The sequence below is a fragment of the Canis lupus genome, chromosome 9 (genome assembly GCF_011100685.1).
Source record: "Canis lupus familiaris isolate Mischka breed German Shepherd chromosome 9, alternate assembly UU_Cfam_GSD_1.0, whole genome shotgun sequence".
Lineage (NCBI taxonomy): Eukaryota > Metazoa > Chordata > Mammalia > Carnivora > Canidae > Canis > Canis lupus.
In genome coordinates this window covers 57,726,273-57,751,745 of record NC_049230.1, presented here as the reverse complement: position 1 = coordinate 57,751,745, position 25,473 = coordinate 57,726,273, and the positions used below count along the sequence as shown (strand labels likewise).

Genomic DNA, 25,473 nt, shown 5'->3' with positions numbered 1-25,473 from the left:
TCAAAGGCAGAAAACAATGCCTGATTGCTGTCCTATGTCAATGCCAGCATATAAATCCTTCCCTAACAAGACAGCTCAAAATAAAGAAAAATGCAACTCTAATGTATATACAGCAATCTGGGGAAACTATTTGTCCAAGGCTTTAGAGTTATCACAAGGAAACCCTCATCTGTTTTAACTAACCAAAAGATTTCCATAAAAGGAAATAAGCATGTATATCATCTTCTGCTAAGAGACTGGGTACCTCCTTTGGGCAGCCCGTGTGCTGGGTCCTTTTGTGTAGAGCGACTTACTGACAGCTTACCACACTTCTGACCAGGAAGGCAGTAGGAGCCTGTTTTATATATAAAGGCAGTACAGATTGTACAGATTGGTTAGGGATAGGGACTTTAGATTTAGAGAGTCTTGAGTTTGAGTATCAGTTTCCTTACTGCCTAACCACGTGACTTTGGGCAAGTTACTATAAAATGGTGATGATAACAGAATTTACCTCCTGGGCTTTTGTGATGATTAAATAAGACTTGTAAAGTGCTTGGAATAGTGCTTAATATGTCGCCAGTGACCTATACCACAACTTCTCATGACTGTCATTATCAAGGAGTTAGGCACTGGGCTAAGAAATATGACACAGACCCTGCAATGAGGGTCTGGAAAGGAAGTTCACCGGGCCCCAGGAGGGATGTGAACAAGAGACCTGCCTGGCCCTAGTCTAGAGGCATTATCTCTGGGACCTGCTCTACATCCCAGCCTTGGAAGCGCCAGGATCCAGAATGAATGTCCAACTGGGGAGACCAATATCTTCAACCCTATGCATCCCTGTAGTAATCTCCCATCACCGAGGGTCATTAGCCATACTTCTTTCCCGCAACCTCCAGGAGTTCAATTTGACATTAGGAAGACCATTCTCACACCTGGAGCTGTAAAAACATGTGCTAGGGGAACCCCCTGCTACCCTCACCCACCTCAGCTGCACCCAAGTCTCTAGGTCATTAGTTTGGGGATCTTGATTTTGCTGGTACATTCCCATTATTGTTATCCTGGGTGAATGTACTTCTCCCATAGTAAGCTTGAGCCTTCTCCTCTGCAGAAGGGGGTAATAAACAGAACCGTCTTCCAGAGTGTCTTGAAGATAGAGTGGCATAAGTATGTAAAAAACTCAGTAGAGTGCCTGGCACATAAGAAGGCTCAATCAATTATTAGTAAGATTATTAGAAATGAACTGCAGAAAGGTGAAATGATGTACTTACGTAGGGTGAAATCAAGTCAGCAAATGGCAAAACTGGGCTGAAGGGCAGATCTATCTGACCAAATCTAGGATGTGTCCCGACAAGTCTGCTGCTTCCTATTGTTCCAGAGGCTCATGCCTGACTCTCAGGAGGCACAACCTTCCCTAAGGCACGCTTAAAATGCCCTTCCAAGAAGCTAAAACACCAATTTGGCAAAAATTAGGGCATTTAACATTCTGTGCCTCAGTGTATTTCCTGAGTTATTTATTTGCTCAGACATCATGAACTGTGCTTCATTCATCAATTTCCCACAACTTTGAATCTAAGACTAGAAAAGCTCCACTGTTGTTAAATCCTGGAGTAGCTTTTCATATAATTCTACAATCCTCTTGTCTTCGGGTTACCTAGAGTCTATGAAAGCCTGGAAAAGCCCCTGGGAGTGCCACTGAACAACTCTTTGCTGGAGTGGATTGTGCTGAATCCACACAGCCAATCGATAGAATCCACAGAGCAGTCAGGGAAGTCTTTGAGACTTGTCTGAATTTACACACAGGATCAGATACAAAGGCTGTTTGGGCTTAATGAGACCTCAGAGATCAGCTAGTCTGGGGCTTACATTTTCCATATTAAGAAATTGAGGCTCAGGGTGGGGATATGACTTGTCTGATGTCACCCATTAATGACAGAGCTGTACCCATAATTCATATCCCAGACTATCAGGCCAGGATTTAAACAGATCAGTTCTCCTGTTTCAATGCATTGTTTATATAGTGGGTATATTCACATTGTGATCAAATGCATTACAGTATGAAAAGCACTGTCGTCCTTAGGGACCCAAAAATAGATAACAATATCATATTTTGGCCACAACTAATGAGACCCAGTAGAGCCTTACCTTCTTGAAATCAAGTGGGGGTACTGGGACCTAGAATCAATGGTTCCATTCAAGGGCTCACCATCTAAAACCTTTTGGGAACCATAGCTAAGAGCTGCCAATTCCAATGTGTGGTCAGTTGGGGACTCAGTGACAAGTCTGAGTGTACTTGACTAGGCCATTATCCTTGGAATGAAAACTAAGGCCTGAACATGAATGAAATCATGAATGTACAGCTGTACTCGGCATAGCGCTCAGCACAAAGATGGAGCTTACTGAATGAGACCTGGGACTGTTTCAACCAGTAACAACTGTCCCTGGATGAGGACTAAGGTCTCTCTGTGAAAAAGGTGTTTACAAAGATTGTCTATTAGGGGCGTTAGTTTCCCAAACTAAATATTCTCCTGGTAAATAGATACTTCAGGGGAGCTTACGGTGTCAGTTAGGAAGCAGTATGCCATCTCCTAAGAGAATTTAAGACATCACTTGTAGAGTGGGGAAGGACCAGCTCTTCCTCATGTTCAGGTCCTGGTACACGGATGGAGCTCAACTGCCAAGGCTGAGGGCATGGTAAAAGGAATACAGAACCTTGATGGATGCTCCTGTATCCTACCCCCATTAATTTCTTTATGCCAGTGGCTCTCAACTTTTCCAATTCTCAAGGCTTTCTCAACCATCTGTCCTCCTGATACATTATCCTTAGTAACATTAGATTATTCAACAGGTGTTCTCAAAAGGGTAGATCTGGGAGCAGGGAATTAGAGTAAGGTACACAGTTAGGAAAAACCCTGAGTTTCTGACATTCCCTATCAGGGGATTTTCCCTCAATGCAATCACTGCATTAAGCACTAATGTGATAAGAAACATTTTCTGGAGGCAGTCTTGATAGTATTTGTCCTGCTATTTCATAAGCTCATTAGTACCTGTTAAGCTCTATTCCAAATTTTGGTTCAGAAAATGCTGTCACAACAGGGATAGAACAGTCATGTGATACTAGAACTGCCATCCTCAAATTACTGAGTGGACCCAGGGATTTTGGAGCTAAGTGTGATGAATGTCTCTCATGATCATTTTTGTGGATCTGAATGGAGGAGGGTATCTCCTTAGTATTCAGTAAGAAAATGAAACAGAAATATGGAGGGAAAATCTATCTACTGCTAAGAACCCACATTTCCAAATTATGTAATTACTTGAACTATACTCCATAGGTACCCCAAATGGAAAATAACAGGGGCAAGTATTTTTTTCATAGAGCCACACAAAGCACCAGAGTGAGTAAAAAAAAATTAAAAAATAAAAAAAGTGCAGGTCACAGCTGTTTGCTTTCATTCACTTTGTCTTGTGTATGTGCTTCTTAAGTTTGCATATTGCATATTAAGAAATGGCACTGTAATGAAGTCTTCCTTTAGCACTGGCTTGTAGGTATTGGCTAGGGGGTTAAATAATAACTGCAATAGGACAGATAAACCAGGGAAGACAATAGATGGCAAATATGCTGCCTCTCATCATTCTCAGGTCCAGGGCAGGCATTTTTAATCAATCACAGAGTTTCTTTATGTTGCCCTCAGACACAGCTCCCGATGCTGCCTCAGCATAATGCTCTGGGCAGCCATTACAAACTTGATTGGAATCAGTTTATGAGATGAAACCTCTCTGCCTTCTCTATGGTATATGCTATTGTACTTGATACTTTTGACAAATAACTACTATGATCACAAGTGTTATGATTATACATATGGATTGTTTTATGAAGAGATAGTGGAGGTAACCACAGAAACTTTCAGCAAGATTATTTTATGATATAGTCTTTAACTGTAAATCCCACACAGAATCTGTTTATCTTACACAGAATGATGTTAGGTTATATATGCAATTATGACACAGATGGAATTCATGGTATATTACACGGTATATTACAGATTCAGTAATTATACCTTTGGTGCTATGGGGAAGGTCTATGCTGACGAATGACAAGGTGAAGGAATTCACACAGTGTCACAACCATCAAAGTACCAAGACTCTGTAACGGGGAAACAAGGCTGACCTGCCCAGTCATAAAAATAAGACTTGGACAAAGAGATAAGGGGCAAGAAAGTCCGTTGAATACGGAAAGGCTGCATTTCCCAAACCCCACAATTAAGGGGAGATTCTGAGCTAGCAGGTCTGGGGATGTGGTCAGGGACTTGGGTGATTCTGATATGCAGTCTGGGTCGCAATCACTACTCTAAGGTACTATGTAAATAAGAAGTATACAATGGTGATATCTTGGTCCTCTTTGCTTTCTTATATGGGTTTCTGGCAGCCCCTTGGCTAGTGCATCATAATTCACCTTCCATCAGGCAGCCAACAAATACTTACTGATAGTATACTATAGGCTTCCTAGATTGTGGCTGGCACTCACCATCTGACCCTTTTAGTTTGATTTTTTCCAAACTTACTTCAAGCTGTCAGCCTTGGCATGTCTGGGAAGCACATATGTCTTACTGCCTGATTCTATGGTCAGGCACACAGGATCAGACACATGGGAGATCAAGTTAATGGAAATGACCTCAGCTTGGTATAAACTCAAGCAAGGTCTACACTTAAAGGTACCTATACATTTAGGCCCAACACAGATAGGAAGCAGACAAGATGAAATATTCCAAGAATGTTTTTGAGAAAGAACAGAATGGTTAGGCATGATGGTTTTGCCTGGTAACCTTTCCAGGCTTACAGAGCAGGGATGGTGAATAGACTTCAACTTAATTTAAGAACTAACTTCAACTGTGCAGTAGGGATTTCTTATAGGGATATGTTAGAAAGAGTTCTGAGGTCAGGTCTGGGCAGTGACTGACAAACACTGTGAATGGAGGATGGACTAGCAGCAAGTATGCTCCACTGACATGGACCTCCAGATGCTAGGGCAGTAAGGATGTGCAGGATATTTGGAAGACGCCAACAACAAGTAACCATTTCCTTTGTGAAAGCAAGTTATTAATGACTGAGGCATCCACGGCTTGATGGATTGGGTTTGTTTTAGAGGATAGGCTTCAGTCCAGTTCTGTTATTGGGACTGGATATCCCACTGCATGTCCTGATGGCTGGGAGGGAGAAAAGAATGTTAGTGCTTATTAAGTAATAGCTATGTGCCAGTAAACACTAAATTCTCTGTAACATCACATTACTTCATTTATTTCTCCAAGCCTTGTTTTTTTCAGTCATGAAATGGGAGTAGTATCATCAATGCTCTGTGTGGATTAAATAAGGTGATGGAGTGAAAGTTCACTGTATACTGCAAACTGTCTTAGGACTACAGAGCATTAGTGCAATGACAATTTGCATTTAAGGCATAGTATGGGTTAGGTGCAGGACTCAGCCTTAGGCAGTCTTAGGGTCTGATCTCAGCTTCATTACTTAATAAGTAATTGTTCCCTATATCCCCTCATATAAAAAATGCAGATAATTTCAGTACTATCCAATAATAGCGATATGATTACAGGAGACAAGAATATAAGAGTGATCAGCAAAGTACCTGGCACATAGCAAGCACTTGATAAATAAGTACCTTTAAAAATTGTAATTCTTCATGTTAGTATTATTTAAAAAGATTAGGTCTTTGCCACAGGTTTCACTAATAGATTCCAAGAAAGTTTTTCAATCATAGAAAAGTCTGGTGGAAAAATCCATTTCAGTTTGGGTCTTGCAGATCCAAGTTTGAGTTCCTCCTTGCCTGACTTTCTCAGAAGCAGATGGCAGGTGGTAAACTGGGAGCATGAGCCACGGCTACCCGATCAGGAGACGAGCAGACACTCGTCTGTGTCTGTGATGGCCCAGCGGAGCTTGGGAATTCTGCTTGCTGCCGGGTGCTCCTATGTCCCACTGACTCAGAGCGGATGGGGAGTTTTCTATGGAATCAGCAGGGTTGCTGGGGAAATGCCACACACAGACACTTACCACTTAGAAGAACTTGCCACAGGGGGCAAGTGAAGTCTCTGTTCTGACTGACACAGGATGGATGAGTGGAGGAGACCATCCATCAGTGTCAGGAAAGATCTGAAGCACCTGGCTAGTCAGTTGAAATAAAATAAATTATTTACTGATCTCAGAATCCAGCTGCTCACTCAAATGCTCATAAAAGGTGTGTGGTTTGCTGCCCTGTACTTTACAGTAGATTCAGTTTTGGAACGAAAGAATTCCTGCAGGTTTTTGTTGTTACTGTTAAAATGAAAGGATGTTTCCTGCTGTGCAAGGAGGGAGAGGGGGTTCTAAAGTTATATGTGGAACTCATCTACATGGTGATGGGAAATGAGCTTTTTTTTTTTTTTTAAGATTTTATTTATTTATTTGAGAGAGAGAGGGAGAGAAAGCGAAGCATGAATGAGGGGTTGGGACAAAGGGAGAGGGGAGAAGTGGGCCTCGATCCCAGGACCCTGAGACCACGACCCCAAATGAAGGCAGACACTTAACTGAGCCACCGAGGCACCCCAAGAAATGACCTTATTTATTCACTGCATGGTATAGTACATGGGTGCAGTATATGTAACTGTCACAAAACTCCTTAGAACTAATTAATTAAATTTCTGTTTATGATGCTAAAGATTGAGCTTAGATTCATAATTAAAACAAATATTCTGGCAACTTCTGTTTAGAAGCTCCATGGAGAGCTGTGGCTCTCCACCAGAGGGTGCCATGTGTACCACTGGAAACATCCAGAGGTGACTGGGACCTGGCCTCTAGCATACTTCTGAGAGCCACTGCTCTAGGGAGAGATACCTGCATTACTATCAACATCCATTTCTACCTGAGAAGTCTCCCCTCCACTGTAGCTACAAGTAAAACTTTGCCAGTAGAGCCACCACCTAATCTGACAGATGTGGTTAATTTCAAGATGGTAGACTAGCATGGAAAGCTATGGGCAAATAGATGAGAGTGACAACAGCAACACTAAGATAGGCCTCCATTCAGAATACACCTTCTAGGGGACACTTTTATACTATCTTGAAAGGTAAATGTTATAATTCCTATTCTATAGATGACAAAAACTAAAACTGAAAAGAGAAGGGATTTGTCCAAGGTGATACTGCAAGTAAGTGGTAATGCTGAGATTTAAACCCAGTCCTGACTACAGAGCTAGGGCTCTTCCCACAGATTCTTTAGTGGGTCTTTTCCTTTAAGTGAATATACATGTGAGAATCTTTTCTGCCTTTGGAAAAATGTGTGGGCAAGAAGCTCATGATTTTGGTTATCTTTCCAAAGCATTGCTTTTTTACCTTGGGAATCCGTGGATAGGATGATGCTCACCTGGGAAAATCCTTGCCTTGTACCCTGGCTGCAGTCAGGCTACTTATTGGGTTTCTTTTTTTTTTTTTTTTTTTTTTTTTTTTTTTATTGGGTTTCTTAAAACTAGATTCACTCTGGGGCACCTGGGTGGCTCAGCTGGCTGTGTCTGCCTTCGGCTCAGTTTGTGATCCCAGGGTCCTGGGATGGAGCCCCGCACCAGGCTCCCTGCTCAGCGGGAAGCCTGCTTTTCCCTCACCCTCTGCTTACTGTGCTGTCTCTCTCTGTCAAATAAATAAATAAAATCTTTAAAAAAACAAAACAACAATGAAAAACTAGACTCACTCCTTTGTTCCTGGGAAGGTATTGTAGGCAAACACAAACTAGATGTCTGAATATCATTCTTATTTTTAGTAAACTTTTAATTGAAAATATACCAAAAAAAAAAAACCCCAAACAAACAAAAAAGAAAATATACCAACAGAAAGCGCATGAGTCCTAAGAGTATCTATAACTTGATTTTTCCACAAAGTCTACACACTCATGTAATCGGTACCCAGATCAATAAATGAAAACTTACCAGTATCTCAAGACTCCCCTGCAGTCACTACAGCTTCCTCTCCTCCCAGATAACCACCATCATTACTTCTACACAGTAGATTACTGTATATTCTTGGAAGGCAGTTATGCTCACCACTATAGCACCAACACTATTTTTTGTGTATTTTTGAACGTTATATAGTAGAATAATACAGTATATATCTTTCTCCCTTTTTTTGAATCTGGCTTTTTTTTGAGTAGCCTCATTATTTTTATTTCTATGAGAAGAGCCAGGAAGAAAGACACCAAAGATTTTTATGTTTTAAAAATCAACATTATAAAAAAGTTTTTTTGTTTTTGTTTCATTTTTTCACCATTTTAGATATTTAGCATTTTGTTTGTTTTTGTGAGGAGGCAATAACAGGTCCAGAAAGGGGGAGAAAAGGTGGGTTCTATGTTTTGGTTCAAAGTTACTGGGTGCTAAATTCATCTAGTTAGTTTGTTAGAATCACCATCTTCTTAGCAGCTGGTGTTTACGGAGGCCTTGCTATGTGCCAGGTGCCTTCCTAAATATTTTGCACGTGTGATGACATTTCATCCCCATAAATACCGCATCTATGATATAGGGACTACTGTCTTCACTTTACCAATGAGGAAATTGAGGCTCTGAATCATTTGCCTGTGGTGATGCTGCTAATACATGAGCCAGGGTTTGAGCCCCAGCTTCTAGCTCCAGAGTCTGTCCTCTGAGTGCTCCACTAACAGCTCTCATTTGCAGGAAGTCTGCCACACGCCAGGCCCTGTGCTAAATGCTTCACATGGCTTCTCTGACTTGTTCCCCAAGGCAATCCGAAGAAGCTGGTGCTACTGATATTCACATTTGGACCAAATGGACTCAGGCTCAGCAAGATGAAGACACTTGTCTGGTGCAGCTGGCTCCTGGCAGAGCTGTGATTCAGAGCTGCTGTGAGTCTGGTGCCCCTCTCTGACTTACTCAGCTGTACTGTCAGTGTGTTTCAAGTCAGTCAGGTTGGGAAGGAATATTTGAAAAGACTTTCTTTTTTTTTTTTTTTTAATTTGGAGAGATTTTTGAGGCTTAATACAAATTAGCTAACCTAATAGCAACATTACAAAATACTTTATTAGGAAACACAAACAGAGCATTTGTGAGAAACCTTTAATCAGCAGGCCTCAGAGCTGGAGCACAAACTTCCTCCCTTCACACATAAGCAGCTGAGGCCTGGGAAGAGGCAGTGTGGCAGAGGCAGGTGGCAGGGCCAGGGTATGTGTCAGCTATCTGACTAAGCCTAGCATCCATACCTACTCCCTGCTCCTTCCAGTGTCCTTTCTTAAGGAGCAGATGCACTTAAGTTGGCCAGACCAGGATTCTGTTCCTGACACCACTACCTACCTGGTGTGTGAGCCTGGGCATGAGATGTCACTTCACTGGCACCTCATTTATCTTCTTTGCTGGATGGGGAAGGTACAAATACTTTCCTTTTAGGTAGCTCAGTAGTGTATGGAAAGCACTTAGCACAGTGCCTAATGCACAGCAGATACCTATAAATGACAGCCGTGATGATGATGATGATGACACAATACTGACTCCTACGACACTTTATCTACTCTTGTTATGTGTAAGTCAAAACAGAAATTTAGCACTTAATTAGAACAAATTAATCCCAAATATTAATTGAAAGTTGATTCTCAATTATTTGGAGGATCCAAATGTAACTTCTGAGATCATTAAAAAGCTTCCTGAATAAAGGCATGAATGAATAAGCAATGAATTCACCTAAGTAAAAAAAAAAAAAAGCAAGTGGCAGAGCTACCAAGCAGTTCTAAGGATAGCATGTAAGAGAATTACAGAATGATAAGAATTATGGAACTTCACAGAAGTCAATCAGTTTGAAAAGAGTCTCAAGTTAGTTCTATTTCTAATCTTCTGCTTCATAAAAAAGAAGACAAGACAGAGCACTCAGGTGGGAAAAAGGAGGTACTTTATATTTCACTGTTTAAACATTTTCCCTGAAAACAAATTACCATTAGTCATTCAGGTTACATAAAAGTCGGATGTTGTTTCTTTCCCTGTGTCTCTGCTGACCACTGATACAAAGGGTCCGTCTGATCCATCACTGGTTCGTGCACTTACCTAACTGGACATCAGTTGTGAATCGTAGTCTGTGGATCATGCTGACTTTGAATGACTTGTAATGGTGGCTGCTAAGCATATCCTGTACTGTAGCTATGTCAATTTGTGAATCCTCCTCAAAAACTCCGTCTGCCCTTGAACCTGGGGAGGAAAAAGCAGTTTAACACATAAAGATACATGAGGCTTGGCAAATGGTGTCTGCTTAAAATGCTTTGGGATAAATTAAAATAATATGGGCTATTTAATTTGGAGAAGAAAAGGCTGAGCGATGACTTAATAATGCCATTCCAGTAAACAGAGAATGGTAGCATATTCATCATTCAACAATTAATTCCACAAACACTGCCTATTCGATGGCAGGCCCTTGGCTGGGCAGCAGGGATGTGCAAGGATAGAAAAGCTGCTGTTTGCCAGAAGCTTTCTGTCTCCATGAGAGTAAGTTAAAACCACAAAAGCATGGGTGGTCACACTTGTTTCTTTTCTTAATAATAATTTTTCCAATCATAAAAGTAATCTACACTCTTGAAGAATTCTCATGCTTTCCAAGATCTTCAAACTGTCTGTTCATCAGCTTCCTGTCTTGCATCCCACAGTCTCCACTGGTGCGGGCATGAGCCTGCTCTTGCTGGGAAGGCTGTAACAGTCTCCTCACTGGCCTTTTGGCCACAGATTCCCGCTGCAATCCAGCCACCACAGGACTTTCTGATTCATACAGCTTTCTAAAGCTTTGATTACTTACTCATTCATTTGATATTTAGTGAGAGCTTTGTGCACGCTGAGTACTCTGATACGTGATACTAACGAAAATATGAAGGCTGGTGCTCAAAAATCTTCCCTGGCTTCCCATGGCCTCCTGAATGAGGCACTGTTTTCAGCTAAGCGATCAAGACTGTCCATAATCTGGGATCCCTGGGTGGCGCAGGGGTTTGGCGCCTGCCTTTGGCCCAGGGCGCGATCCTGGAGACCCGGGATTGAATCCCACGTCGGGCTCCCGGTGCATGGAGCCTGCTTCTCCCTCTGCCTCTCTCTCTCTCTGTCTCTCTGTGTGACTATCATAAATAAATAAAAATTTTTAAAAAATAATAAAAAAAGACTGTCCATAATCTGGCTGAAATACAATTTTTCAACTGTACTTGTCATTTCTCATCAATACCTTCTTTCAACTCCTCCCAAACTCCTCAGACTGCACACAAGTCCACGTTTTTCTACTCCTGGGCCTTTGCTCATGTGGAAGTCTTGGCCTAGAACACCCCTTCCAACCTTACCCTGCACTTGTCAAAACTCCACTCAGGACAGCTCAAACTCTACCACCTCCTGAATTCCACAGCAGTTTTGGTTTATACTGCACTCTGGAGCCAGACTGACTAGGGTTCAATTCCTAGCTCTGCCTCTAACTTGCTATATGATCTTGGGCAAGTGACTTTATCTCTCTGAACCCCAGTTTATACCATGCACAGAATACCAAAATGTATTTAAAGAATCTAACACATAATATACTTAATAATAACTAGCAGTCATGATTATTTTTATTCTACTGTCATAGAGGACCACATTCAGCCTTGCACTAAAATTTCTAAGTGGTTGCACTGGCCTAATTTAGAAACTTTTTGATTGTCAGTTAAGTTTCTCATTCATCTCTGTATTTTCTGCAAGCAGTACAGGTAGCTGGTATGCTCTTGCTAAATTCTGCTAAATACATACATACAAACTATGCAATACAATACATAAAGAACCAGTGTATATGAGTGCATCAGTGCCTTATTATACATCAGGCATGGTGCTAAGTGCTTTATACATGCACTTAAGCATCATAACAACCTGGTGGGCACTAATTTTCTGTATTACACAGATGAGGAATCTTAGGCTTTGGGAGGTAAAGTTATGTGCCCAGGGCAACACTAAGCAAGGCTAAATTATTTCCTGTCCCCCAGAGTTTAACATGTGGTCTTCTGAAGGTGCAGCTGCTGGTGCCATTCACCACTGGAATGGGAGCACTTGTATAGCAGAAGCCAACCAGAGCAGGGTGCTCTAAGCCTTGTTGTGCTGAATACCCAGAGATGGCTCCACAAGGAAATCCAGAGAGAACTCCTTGGGACAGAGTTGGAGGAATGGAAAGCTCTAGATTTGGGTACCAAATGGGAAAATTCTGTTATATAACTGGTAGCTTAACAATTACATGCTTTTCCTTCCCAGAGGTATTGCTTACAGGGTAGCTTTTAAGTCAAAGTTGGTTTCTGATGCCTTTACCTTGAACTCATGTATCAGGAATTGTGTGTTTGATTTCCAAACGCTATAATTTTTCCCAGCTAAAATAACTCCAGCACCTACAATAACGCTCTCCCCTCAATGAAGACACAGCCTCACCCTTAATGGGCCATTTATTGAAGGTCTGTGATATGGTCCCATCTTTGAGCATCTGTGCATATTGTCCTCTCTCCCCCACTTCCTATTCCTCCAGGTCTTCTCCCTATTCTCCCTGAAGACCTTAGTTCAAATGATACTCTAGGGAAAGCTTTCCTGACCCCGGGCCCCCATGTCTAGGTTCAGGTCCTTTTGAAACTGCACCCAGTATTTTCTTGCAGAATGTTGTCATGGCTAGTCATCATTTATCTCTGCCCCAAGACAGCAGGCAGAATGACTGCTCTACTCACCATTATAGCCTAGATCCTGCCAGTGCCACCATGCCCAGGATAAAGCAACGCCTCAATAAAAATTTACTGGATGAATACGGGCTGCCATGTCCACAGGAAGGTGGCAAGAGAGGCTGAGTGACTTAACCAATATTACATCGCTAGGATCAGAAGAGTTGCACTTAACATCTATAAGGGCCATTAAGTTACCTTGTTACCTTCCTTTGGGACACCTATAATTTTGGGCAGAGGTGCCATCATTGCAAGCATTACTGTTTTCGAGGTAATGTCCATCTCTTAAACCAAGAGGCTGGCTAGAATTCACAGTTTCAAATAATCATTCTCTTTCCCGATATACACTTAACTGAAACAGAACTGCAAAGATGTGTTTATTTCTATTTTTAGAAACCTTTAAATATGAGAGTGGTGGCATTTTAATAAAATGTTAAAATCTTTTGTTTTAAAAATTAGTTAAAGCCATCTTATCTGAGAAAATGCCATTATTAGGCATAACTTAGCTCAAGAACTTGTATTCTTTACTAATACAGTATTTTCTAAATATTTTAGGTATTTGATTTGGAAAGGGGTAACTGCTCATTATGCTAAAATGCCAATTACTAAAAAAACAAACAAAAAAACCCCCCAAAAACCCACCTACACTTAAGAGTTTTACATTTTATGATGTTGGATTAAAACCAATTTAAAAATTACTGTAACGTGACATATAATTTTTTACTGAGCAATTTCAATGCCAGCTGCTAATAAAGCATCTTAGCTGTAAATGATAATTCAGATGCTTTTAGATAAAGTGGTGCATAAATATGGCTGGAAATTGATTTAGCTTCTTACAGAAGCTACTGAAGAGTGACATATTTTGTTTAATACACCAGCTAATGTAGTCCTAAAAGCTCAAACAAGTGTCAGTTTTCATCCTAAATTTGCTGTGGGAGATTAATGAAAACTTTATATTTTGCTGAAATGTTAATAATGGGCAGATGAGATGATAGGATTTTAGTAGAGGTCTTAAAGATATGGAATAACCAGCAAGTCTTGTCAATTTCCTTATATTAATTTTGTTCAAGACTTATACAGCTGGAGCTGGCTCAACACACTAATGATTCTTGCACTGACCTTCTACTCTTCAACAGTATAAATTCATATCCCATTTGAGGATTTAAGCACCCCTGATACTGGGCTAAGTTCTGAGCCCAGTCCCACAAGACAAGGGGTGTATTTGCTTTTGTGATGAGAAGGGCAACAACATCTGGGAGAGTAGGAAGGGAAGGAATGTCCCTGTGCTCACTTCTAGTATCTGCCATTCACTCCCAAGCAGGTCATCTGCCAAGTGGGAACAACTTCTGGTCTCAGAGTTATGCTGCCATTTTTCAAAGTAGGCTCAGGAGCACTGCTGCTCGGACGGGGCATGTGTGTGCATATAGATCAGTCAGCCTTATAACCTGCAACTACTCTCCCCATGCCAGCAGGATGCTAGACTATGGAGGCACACTGGTGAGGATAAGGCAGGGTTCCTGATCTTTAGGAGCTTACAAACTTGGTATTAGGAACACAAAGAAAACAGTACAAGGCAGAGAGAAGTACCCAATAAATGGTGCATGCAACAGACACTTTATATCTAAAGACATACATCTGAAGCAGAGCATGATACCAAAAGCACGTTTTTGGACCAGAAAAGTTCTAAGACTTTACATATATACCTTTACTGTTTGTATCCTTCCAGAAAGGAGTAAAACCAACCATACATCAGCACTATACCATTTGCATGTTAAAATTATTAATATATATCAACTTCACATTTAAAAACCCACTTATGTTCAAGAGAAGACGTTTTTATCTACTCAAAGTAAAAAAGAGAACAGCATGTCCTAAAAATAAACATATTTAAAAAACCACTCCCAAACTATTAATTTAGTTGAAACACAACCCTTTGGTATTTTGTTAAATTAGCAATTAAAAAGGTCACAAGCAATTAAATGAAACAAAAGCCACACTGTGTTCATCTACATTAATGCTGAACTGGGTCTCCTCCTGAATGACAAGATAAATTGTAATGGTGCCTTCAAAGACTTCACAATGTATTTTGTCAAAGTCGGGAGTGTTAATGTCTCTATGTGCCATGGATTACCATAATGTATTGTGTCAAAACGCTCGAGCTGCAATAACTCATAGATGTATTGTGATAGATCAAATTTTGGGGTGGAGCCTAAAAGTGACTTGCGCACCAGGGTGCTCGGATTGGACTGACACCAGGCTTTGGAAGGATGACAGAGAGCCCAAGTGCAATTTGTAAATGTTTGAGGGACAAAATTTAAGGGGGAAAGGAGTGCAGCTATCTAGAGGAAAGAATGAGAATAGAGGAAACAGGAACAACACCTATCTTAATGGCAAAACCAGGCCTGGGCAAGAGGGGATGGGAGGGAAGGAGTAGCCGGGCAAAGTCTAGGGCCTGCAGAAAAGAAAGAGGAGGGAACAGCTGAGAGAGCCAAAGGTTGGGAAGTGGTGTTGGGACTTAATAACACTGTAACACAGAGTTCAGGGATATAGGTTCAAATCCTAACTCTGATATCAAGGGTCAAGAGTGGCTCAAAACCTTGCCCAAGATTCCATTTTTGGGAAGGGGCAGAGCTGGGACAAATCCGTTGAACTCAAGTCCATATTCCTTCTGCTGTGCTTCTCCTTCCCCTCCCACCTCACTGCCTTCCTACAAGCAGCAGCAAGGAGAGAGACAGTGTAGGTAACTGTAAACTCTAAATCACTGGTTCTCAAAGTATAGTCCAGGACCCACTGGATGGGTGATCCCCAAGAACCATTCTGGGGGTCTAGAATCTCAATACTATTTTCATAATATTAACAGTGAGACATTTGCCCTTTTCATGCCTATTATCTTACAAGGGTACAAAGTAATAATAAGTGCACAAGTTCAATGATATGGTTCTGATTCCACATTGGAACTAACCTTTAAGAATCAATCACTTGAGTTTTGGTTTATTAATGAAAATTAATGTCCACTATTCTCTGAAAAGGCTACTGAAATACTCCTATCTTTTCCAACCACATATCTGTGTTAGGCCAAATTTTCTTTATATACTTTAACTGAAACAATATAGTAGACTGAATGGGGTAGATATGAAAATCAAGATGTTCTATACAGCCAGACATGACGGAAATTTGCAAAAAAATATATAAAACAGTGCCACTGGTTCAGGTGACTGGTCAATAATTTATCTTCCTGATGGAACAAAAATAAACACTCTTCAGAGAAAGAAAATGGAAAACAAAACAAAACTAAAAGAAAATATAGCTATTTTTCATAAAAATTTACATTAAGATGTAGTATTTTAAAAGTTCTCAGTGTTTATTCTTAATAAGTAGATGTAACCCAATAAACAAAAGCTCTTTAGGATCCTCAATAATTTTTAAGAGTGTAAAGCAGTCTAACACCAAGAAGCTTAAGAGTCACTGCCTGTATTGGTTCTTATGCCATGTTTTTCACTGTCCCTGGACATTCATTTGGACAATCGTGATGAGACATGAAAGTATAGTTACAGCTATGCATGTGCTATATACCTGACAATAAACACAAATAGAAAGCTTAGGTACAAATTACAAGGGTAACAGGCTTGCTCTGAGGTGATCAGACCAAGGCTAATTATAACTAAAATTGTTTTACATTTAAAAAGTGTTTTCAGGGGCAGCCCAGGTGGCTCAGCGGTTTAGCGCTGCCTTCAGCCCAGGGCGTGATCCTGGAGGCCCGGGATCGAGTCCCACGTCGGGCTCCCTGCATGGAGCCTGGTTCACCCTCAGCCTGTGTCTCTGCCTCTCTCTCTCTCTCTCTGTGTCTCCCATGAATAAATAAATATGTAAATCTTTAAAAAATAAAAAATAAATAAAAAGTGTTTTCATATATGTGATTTCACTGAAACTTAGGGAGACGCTTAGAGGTACGTACACGACCTCCTTTCAGACAAATGGGAACTAACCATTAAATCAAAGCTCAGATGAACTGACTGTGCTACCAGCAGATGTCTTATGTTCATAGATACAAACTACACAAAACTTCAAACTTCATTTTATGGTTCAGTGAATCTTAGACCAAGTTAAAAAGCTTGAATCTTGTTATAAGTTAAAGCATTTTCAATCTCTCTTCTCTGAAAAGATCTATGCCAACTCTAGAACTCAACCAGAAGACGATGGACCTTGTTACATCCTCACCTTTAAATTTTCTGTAGTGTGATGATGTGGTTGACTAATCCTAGCAGGTTCACAAATAGTCACCCAGCACCAACCACAGCTGCAGGACTGTGCTTGTGCTTCAGGAACAGAGCAGAATGGCAGGATTCTCAGACGATAGAAAGGGGACAGGAAATCCACAGAAGGAGTAGTATGAGAAAAATAAGTTCACAAGGTGTGAGCACATATATAGGGAATGGCAAGTGTTCACATTTGGTTGGAGCAAAGAGTGTGTGCAGGGGAATAGTGGAAAATAAAATGGTCAGAGGTAGAGGGGGATAAATTCTTCAAAGGCAGAGACAGTACCCATGTCAGGACCTGGCACACAATAAAATACTGCTGTACAAATAACTGACTAAATGAAGAGGAAATAGGGGCGTCTGAGTGGTTCAGTCGGTTAAGTGTCCAACTCTTGATTTCAGCTCAGGTCATGATCTCAGGTCTTAAGATCAAGCCCCTCATTAGGTTCTATGCTGAGCAGGGAGTCTGCTTGAGGATTCTTTCTCTCCTTTTCTCTCTGTTCTTCCCCTCCGTACACATGTATATTCTTCCCGACCCTGTCTCTCAAAAAAAAAAAAAAAAAAAAAAAATCTTAAAAAAAAAAAGAAGAAAAAATAAACCATCTCTGCCCTACTCTTTTTTTTTGTAAATTTATTTTTTATTGGTGTTCAATTTGCCAACATATAGAAATAACACCCAGTGCTCATCCCATCAAGTGCCCCCCTCAGTGCCCGTCACCCAGTCACCCCCAACCCCCCGCCTACCTCCCCTTCCCCCACCCCTAGGTTGTTTCCCAGAGTTAGGAGTCTTCCATGTTCTGTCTCCCTTTCTGATATTTCCCACTCATTTTTTCTCCTTTCCCCTTTATTCCCTGTCACTATTTTTTATATTCCCCAAAATGAATGAGACCATATAATGTTTGTCCTTCTCCGATTGACTTATTTCACTCAGCATAATACCCTCCAGTTCCATCCACGTCGAAGCAAATGGTGGGTATTTGTTGTTTCTAATGGCTGAGTAATACTCCATTGTATACATAAACCACATCTTCTTTATCCATTCATCTTTCGATGGACACCGAGGCTCCTTCCACAGTTTAGCTATTGTGGACATTGCTGCTAGAAACATCGGGGTGCGTTTCATTGCATCTGTATCTTTGGGGTAAATCCCCAGCAGTGCAATTGCTGGGTCATAGGGCAGATCTGTTTTTAACTCTTTGAGGAACCTCCACACGGTTTTCCAGTGGCTGCACCAGTTCACATTCCCACCAACAGTGCAGGAGGGTTCCCCTTTCTCCACATCCTCTCCAACATTTGTGGTTTCCTGCGTTGTTAATTTTCCCCATTCTCACTGGTGTGAGGTGGGATCTCATTGTGGTTTTGATTTGTATTTCCCTGATTCTGCCCTACCCTATCTTTTTTTCTCCCCCAAAGTGGGGCTTGAACTCACAATCCTGAGGTCAAGAGTTGCATGCTCCACCAACTGAGCCAGCCAGGTACCCCTGTCCTACTCTATCTTGATGCCTTATTGCTATTCGCCACAAGGAACAATTCCTGCTTCAGCTAAACTGGACTTTGCTCAGGTTATACCATTTGGCCAGAATGTCCTTCCCATTTCTTAAAATGTATATACATCAAGGTCTAGTCCAGAATATTCACTGATCCGTCTCCTGAAACCTTGTAGTCTGAGGCTCTATTGATAAGTATGATAAACATCTGTACTCCCCTTCTATATTATAAGTTCCTTTGAGTGCAGGAGCATTCTATCCTACAGAGCACATAGTAGGTATTCAATAAATGCTGTTGGTGATAGGAACGAAGTTTGATGCAACACACATTAACCATAATAGTATCCAAGTTTGTATACCATCCCTGTATTTACGTTGGTTAATAGAACTCATACACCATTCCTAGTTTTCCATTCAGACAACCCACCAGACTGAGGTCCTGTCTCAGTAACTACAAGAGCAGCTAACATTTACTCAGTGTTTACTATATGCCAGACACCATGCTCAGCACTTTAAATACACTACCTCATTTAATTTCCCCAGTGCTCTTTTGTTGTGTAGTATTCACTTTTTACAGGTGAGAAAAATGAGGCTTGCAATGTCATCCTGCTAGTACAGCCATACAACTAGCATAAGCTGGAACTTTGAAAACCCACGTCTGAATAATTCCAAAAATGTGCCCTAAACCAACACATAACCCTTCGAGTAGAAATGTTCCTCGGATAGGCTGTGAGTGTGCAACTCCATGGGCCATAACAGTATCTAAGGAAAACACAATCATGCCTGGCCTTTCCAGAATAAGGAATCAGGGATAAAACCTAATTCTCTCTGCTCTCTGTGTAAGACTCAAAGCTAGCTGCATAAGTGAGTGGAAGAGAAAAACTCTCCCTTTGCTATCTACATCCATCACATTTTTTTTTTCCAAAGGCCTTTAAAGTTCCTAAAGCTTCATAAGCCCTAAACTTCTCTTCTATTAAACACTTCCCTTTGGCAACTAGTCATTTTTCTAGTCTCTAAAAAATAATCAATAGGTGATATATACTATAACACACACATGCGTGCATGCATGCCCTCTGCAGTAATCTTACCAAAGCCATCAGGATCACATAGTAGGATATGCCCTTCACTGAATGTTCCACGCTACGACCAGGGTAGGGATCCTTGCTGTCAGGGCCTGATTAAACTCTTGGAGTCAGAGCCTTTCCACAGGGAGATTTCAGACCCTCAATAAATCAGGGTAATCTTGTTTTATGAGATAAACAGAAAGAAACAGTTTCCGGTTTGTAGAATTTCTAAAAAGAGCAGGACATAGAACCAGGGTCATTAGGCTCTGCTTTCTAGATCCTGTGCATCCCTCAGTCTTAACTTTCAGCGCTCTTGCCCTTGTTCATTTCACTCCATTCTGTTCATTCCCAAACAGGTCAAGCTCCTTCTCAAGCCTTGAGATGAGCAGTCCCTTGGACTGGAACATTCTTCCCTCACTCACTAACTCTTTTTTTCTACTTCCTCAAGAAGTTTTCTCCTTCTCTTACCAGCTCCTGCTAGCTACCTTTTTTTTTTTTTTTTTTTTTAAGATTTTATTTATTGATTCATTAGAGGGAGAGAGAGAGAGAGAGAGGAGACAGACACACGGGCAGAGGGAGAAGCAGGCTCCACGCAGGGAGCCTGATTTGGGACTTGATCCCAGGTCTCCAGGATCATGCCCTGGGCCAAAAGTGGTGCTAAACCGCTAAGCCACCCGGGATGCCCATAGCTACTTTTTTATACCCTTAGTAGTACCTATCACTGTGAGCTCCATAATGTGGAGCTCCTCTCTACTGTCTCAACTCAGTGGCTGGCCCTAGAGGAGGGCACCATCAATGTTTAGGGGATAAATAAACAAATGTGTGCCAAGAATGAAACTAATCACCTTTTAGAGGATAAAGCGTGACCATCCAAGGGTCTAGGTTTGCTAAGTTAGGATGATGACAAAATTCTCATCACTTCCTCTTCCTGCAATGTATCTTTGTTACTTTGTTTACTGGGGGAAACACAGTAAAAGGAGCCTGGGCATTTTTGACAAATTCCATGACAAAGTATCTAAGAACTGTAATATTTGATCAACACTGAGGTGCCTCTCTCTCTCTCTCTCTCTCTCTCTCTCTCTCTGACTCCAGAGTCAGAGACTGAGGGCACACATGCTAGAAGAACCCCACCTCCTATCAGGGAATCACTGCGGAAATGTCACCTGATGCATTACCAAACCATTAGTCAGGGGCTGCAGGGCAAATTCTGGGGCCAGGAGCCTACCAGAGGGATGCAAATCCCTGTGCCCTCACTTAGAGCCCATACAGGGTTTGTGGCTCGTCAAACATGTTTCCTTACTGCTTTAATGTACCAGTGTATCGCTTAATGAAAGTTCTTAATTGTAATTCAATTAATTACATACACAGAGTCCCCAATTACATTTTCCAATAAGACATTGGCTGTGGTACAGGTCTAAATGCACTTAACCAATTTCAATATATTAAGACCAATTTCCCTTGAATACTAATTACTACCTAATGATAAAATGAAAAGGGGGGAACTTTCAAGAAAGGGAGAGGGAAAAGTGCAATTCAGACATTCATTACTAAAGAAGGAGGTGTGGACAGGGCGTGAGTCTGCCTCTGGACTAGGTCAGCACTGGTTTTTGCCCCAGGTACCATGTACCCTTGGTGCTGGCCATTGTCAAAGGGGCCTGCAGGAAGTCCGAAAGCTAGTGAGAAAACTGGAGTAACAGGGAGGGGAAAGCCACCACACACGTGCACTGGCCATGGTGCCTAGGCCAGTTGCGTGCTGTCTTGGGCACACAGACAAATACTGGGCCTGGCCAGAACCTGCAATGTGCATACACCTCACCCTGTGCTCTTAGCATACACGATACCATCCTAACAGCTCTACAGGACAGAGGTTACCATCACACCCTACAGGTGGGAAATGACGTTCACAGAGAACAACTTGCCCATGGTCACACAGTGCCTGCAAACATCTTGCCTTTTCCATTACAACATGTGACCAACAGCCGACATTAACCAGAAAGCAAGAGGTGCCAACACTCAGGTATTCTTACACTGGGGACAATATTTCTGTTTTATTTAAATTCTGTTAGCATGCAGCAAAGCAGGGGTGCTATTATCCATATCTACATGGAAAAATCCTCACCCATACAAAAATTCCTTAGAGTGAACACTTCTCCCCCACCAAAGCCAGATACGTAACTGGCTTTCAGCAGTAATTCAACCTAAAATCTGAACCATGTATACCACAGGTCATTTCTATTTGTAAACAGAGTTATTTGCATGATTACATTTTCTCTTGCATTTGAAGACTGCTGTTGCATTATAATAAAAGAGGCTTAAAGCCTGGGTATTTAAATCACATGACAGAAATTAGAGAGATTAGTAATCTGTAGCTAAAGAAAGCCTCCAGAAGCCAAATGGAACCACCAGGGAGTCTCCAGGGCTGGCACAGAGCACAGGAGGAGGGATTAGCCCACTATGATTAAGCACCATGCAGAGAAACTAGAAACACATCAGGATTAGCAAACAGTCATTCGCTGCCTATGGTTGCTTCCTGCCTTCCTTTTATATTTAGTAGTACTGGGGGGGAGGCAATGGGTGGGGGCAGAAGCCCAAGTACCTCCATGAAGAAACATGAGTGTAGATTCTCACCCAAATCCCAAATTGTCTTTAAAAGCTATCACGTACTTGCCCCCTGGAGCCCTAGTGAGAAGCCTCCTTGATGCCAGGCACTCAGAAGGCTAACTCCATCCAGGGTAATGAACCATACCTGGCCAGAGGCACCGGCATGGTTCCTGCCCTGGGGCGGAGTGGTAGTGGTCACAGTCCAGTGTGGGGGTGGGTCAATCCATCACTGGAGTCAGTGGTCAGACTGGGGAAAGGAGAGACTCTTCCTGAGCACAGGAAGCTGCCTCCTCTTCTGGTCTTCAAGGGGGAAACTAAAGGAACTAGAAGAGGCCTCCCACAGACTGACACCCAGAGATACTCTCCCCAGCACAGTCCACTTATCTACATGACTGTCCACCTTGAGCTGAGACTTCCTCAAGATAGCCTTCCTCAGGATAGATTAAGGGAATTGAGGACTTCAGTAAAGCACTGAAATAATGGAAGATCTTCTTGAAAAGGAAAGGAGATCAAAGGAAGTGGAACTGACATCTAGAGAACCACCAAAGCCTCTTGGTATGATAACTTCTACTCAGGAAATAAAATAATCAGATTCAACTTTGCACTAAACTTACTGGACAGAAGACAGTTTTCCAAGCCTCCCACCCCTGATTATTATTCATGTGATCATGTGCATGCCTCTGCTTCTATAAAATAAAGATGACGAGCACAGTGACCTAAAAGGTCATTATAATGAAGGTACTTGTATCTCATTTAATCCTCAAAAAACCCTTGTGTAAGATTCAACCACCTCTATTTACAGAGGAAACTGAAGCTCAGAGAAGTGACATGATTTGTCTGATGTGAGAGGCTGCAGAGAGACAGTGCTTTTAAAGGACAGTGCTTTTGAAAGACTCTGGAGTGGTCAGAGAGTAAAGATACAGTGTCTGACATTTTGCTGGTACTCTGTAAAGCCAGTTTAATTTCAGACCTGTTTCCCTGATGATGGAAAATTCCTGAGTTTCTTTCTGAAAGTTGTGGAAAGAACACGTTGGTTCATGCTGCACTTTTCTTCTAAGAAGGACCTGGATGGACTACCTACATATAATCAGTGGATAAGAGAAAAGGTCACTGGCAACATTTGGCACAAAAGGAAATTGAGGCTCAGTTTGGTGCCAGGATTTATATAGATGCTTGGACAAGAGTGGAAGTCTTCTAACGTTACATCCTCTCTATAATGTACTCATGCCTCCTTCTGGTCTGATTCCAGCTTCTGGCAGGCAGTTGGCTGAAGGATGTAGTAGATTATCAGACAAGAATCCAAACTGGAAAGCTCAAGGACTTTGGCTTGTCATTTTCTTATTTAGGCCAAGATCCAAGCACAAATATTAGCTCTCAGTCCCTAGACAGAAACTCTTGTCATATCAGCTTCATTATTAGCAAGCTTCTCTCATTGTATGTAAGACAATTGTCATCACAATTCTTAGGATTGAAAATTTAGGTTATTTTACCAATAATCTCACGGTGGGCTTTGGAATCAGCTGACTTACAACTCTGGTTCCATCATCTGCTGGCTAGCTAACTTTGCACAAGTCACAACCTCTCTCCACAATCAGAACAGTATCTTATAGGGTGGTTGTGAAAATTACAAGAGAGTGTTTGCAAAATGTCTAGGATAATGCCTTACTATAGAAGGCCTGAATAAGTAATTTATGAAACATCTTTTTTTTGTTTTTAAGATTGTATTTATTCATTCATGAGAGACACAGAGAGAGGGAGAGACATAGGCAGAGGGAGAAGCAGGCTCCATGCAGGGAGCCTGATGTGGGACTCGATCCCAGGTCCCCAGGATCACACCCTGGGCTGAAGGTGGCGCTAAACCGCTGAGCCACCCGGGCTGCCCAAGAAACATCTTTTGATGTGGTTGATCGAATAAAGTTATGACCATCCCTTCTTGGAAGGAAAACTGAAAGGCTTATATCCATTCTTATGGCAGTATGCTCAATCAAATGGTTTTACTTACAAGGTACACATCTCTTTTGGGACACCAAAGCACATTTGCTGGAAAGTACTTTGCTTCTAAGGTCTCTGGTCTTATGACACAGATTTTCGGATTTGCCTGCCCTCCACTCCCCTTCCTCCCTCCATTCTGTATCAGTTCCTCCCCCCATCATACACCTTCTTGAGGGCCCCAACAGGTCTATGATTCCAGACCTCCACATCTGTGGCCCATCTGCTCTGTCAGCCACAGAAGGCTGTTTTCATTATTTATTAATTATAGCTAACGTTTATTGAGTGTTTATTATGTGCCAGGCACTATTCTAAGAGCTTTATGATTAATAAAATTCACTGAATCCTCTCAACCTTATGAAGGCAGATAAACCCAAGAGAGGCTAAGTAAATTGTCCAAGGTCACACAGCCAGTAAGTGACAGGGTCAGAATATGAACCGAGGCAATCTGGCTCAATAGTGAAGTCTCTTAAACATTGCATAATAGATGCTCATAATTCAGTTCACTTCTAAAATGGCTTTATGGACAGCAAGCCTGTCCTGATCAAACATACCAAAAGAAGCAAAAAAAAAAAAAAAAAAAAAAATTCTATTTCTGAAATATTTTTGTCTCAATCCAATGTCCTAATACGTAGCTATGGGAGAACAATATTTGTTTCTTCATTGGAATTTCTATTTAAAATTAAGCAAAAGATTAAAAACCTTCTCTAGAAAAGAAATAAATTGCTTTTATAATTTACTTCCATTTTACAAATATTAGTTATAATATTCTACTGATTTCAAACCACTGACTGCCTTGTGTCCTTTGTAAATGCTGGTAAGGGCTTCTTTTACAAAAATAGTGATTTTGACTCAGAGTGAGAAAGCTGGAATTTCTTGCAAATCCTTTAAGATGGGGGTGCTGAGGCTCACAGATGTCAGACAATTTATTAAAACTATGCTCACGCTTACAAGTGGAGTGAGAATAAGAGCCCCAGATTTCAAAGCTTTACCTACCAATCCTCATAGTGTCTCTTTTCTAGGACGAGAGATAGGCCTCATCTTTAAAAAAGAAAAAATAAAAATTAAAAAAAAAATAATTTGAAATCACAGTATACTATGATATACTGTGGTATAGTTGAAAAAGGTTGAATTTACACGTATGTGTACATTACACAAATGTGGATTAATGTGGAATAATTTCTACAAATGTATTGTTAAAATGATAAAAGAAGGGGCGCCTGAGTGGCTCAGTCAGTTAGCATCTGCCTTTGGCTCAGGTCATGGTCTGAGGGTCCTGGGATCAAGTCCTGCATCAGGCTCCTTGCTCAGCGGGGAGGCTGCTTCTCCCTCTGCCACTCCTCCCTGCTTGTGCTCTCTCTCAAATAAATAAAAAATTTAAAAATG

The 25,473-nt window shown here is 41.4% G+C and overlaps 1 protein-coding gene across 10 annotated transcripts in view; it reads right to left on the bottom strand.

The window, feature by feature from the left end:
• Positions 1-25,473, bottom strand: part of MAPKAP1 (MAPK associated protein 1) — a 252,740-nt gene that overhangs the window by 34,157 nt on the left and 193,110 nt on the right. For 9 of the 10 annotated variants that reach the window (XM_038549349.1, XM_038549353.1, XM_038549352.1 and 6 more), the window contains one exon: positions 10,049-10,189. In XM_038549349.1, the coding sequence (XP_038405277.1) occupies positions 10,049-10,189 (141 nt within the window). Of the gene's footprint in view, positions 1-10,048; positions 10,190-25,473 lie in introns of those variants that run through there. The other variant, XR_005364983.1, reaches the window with a different exon arrangement.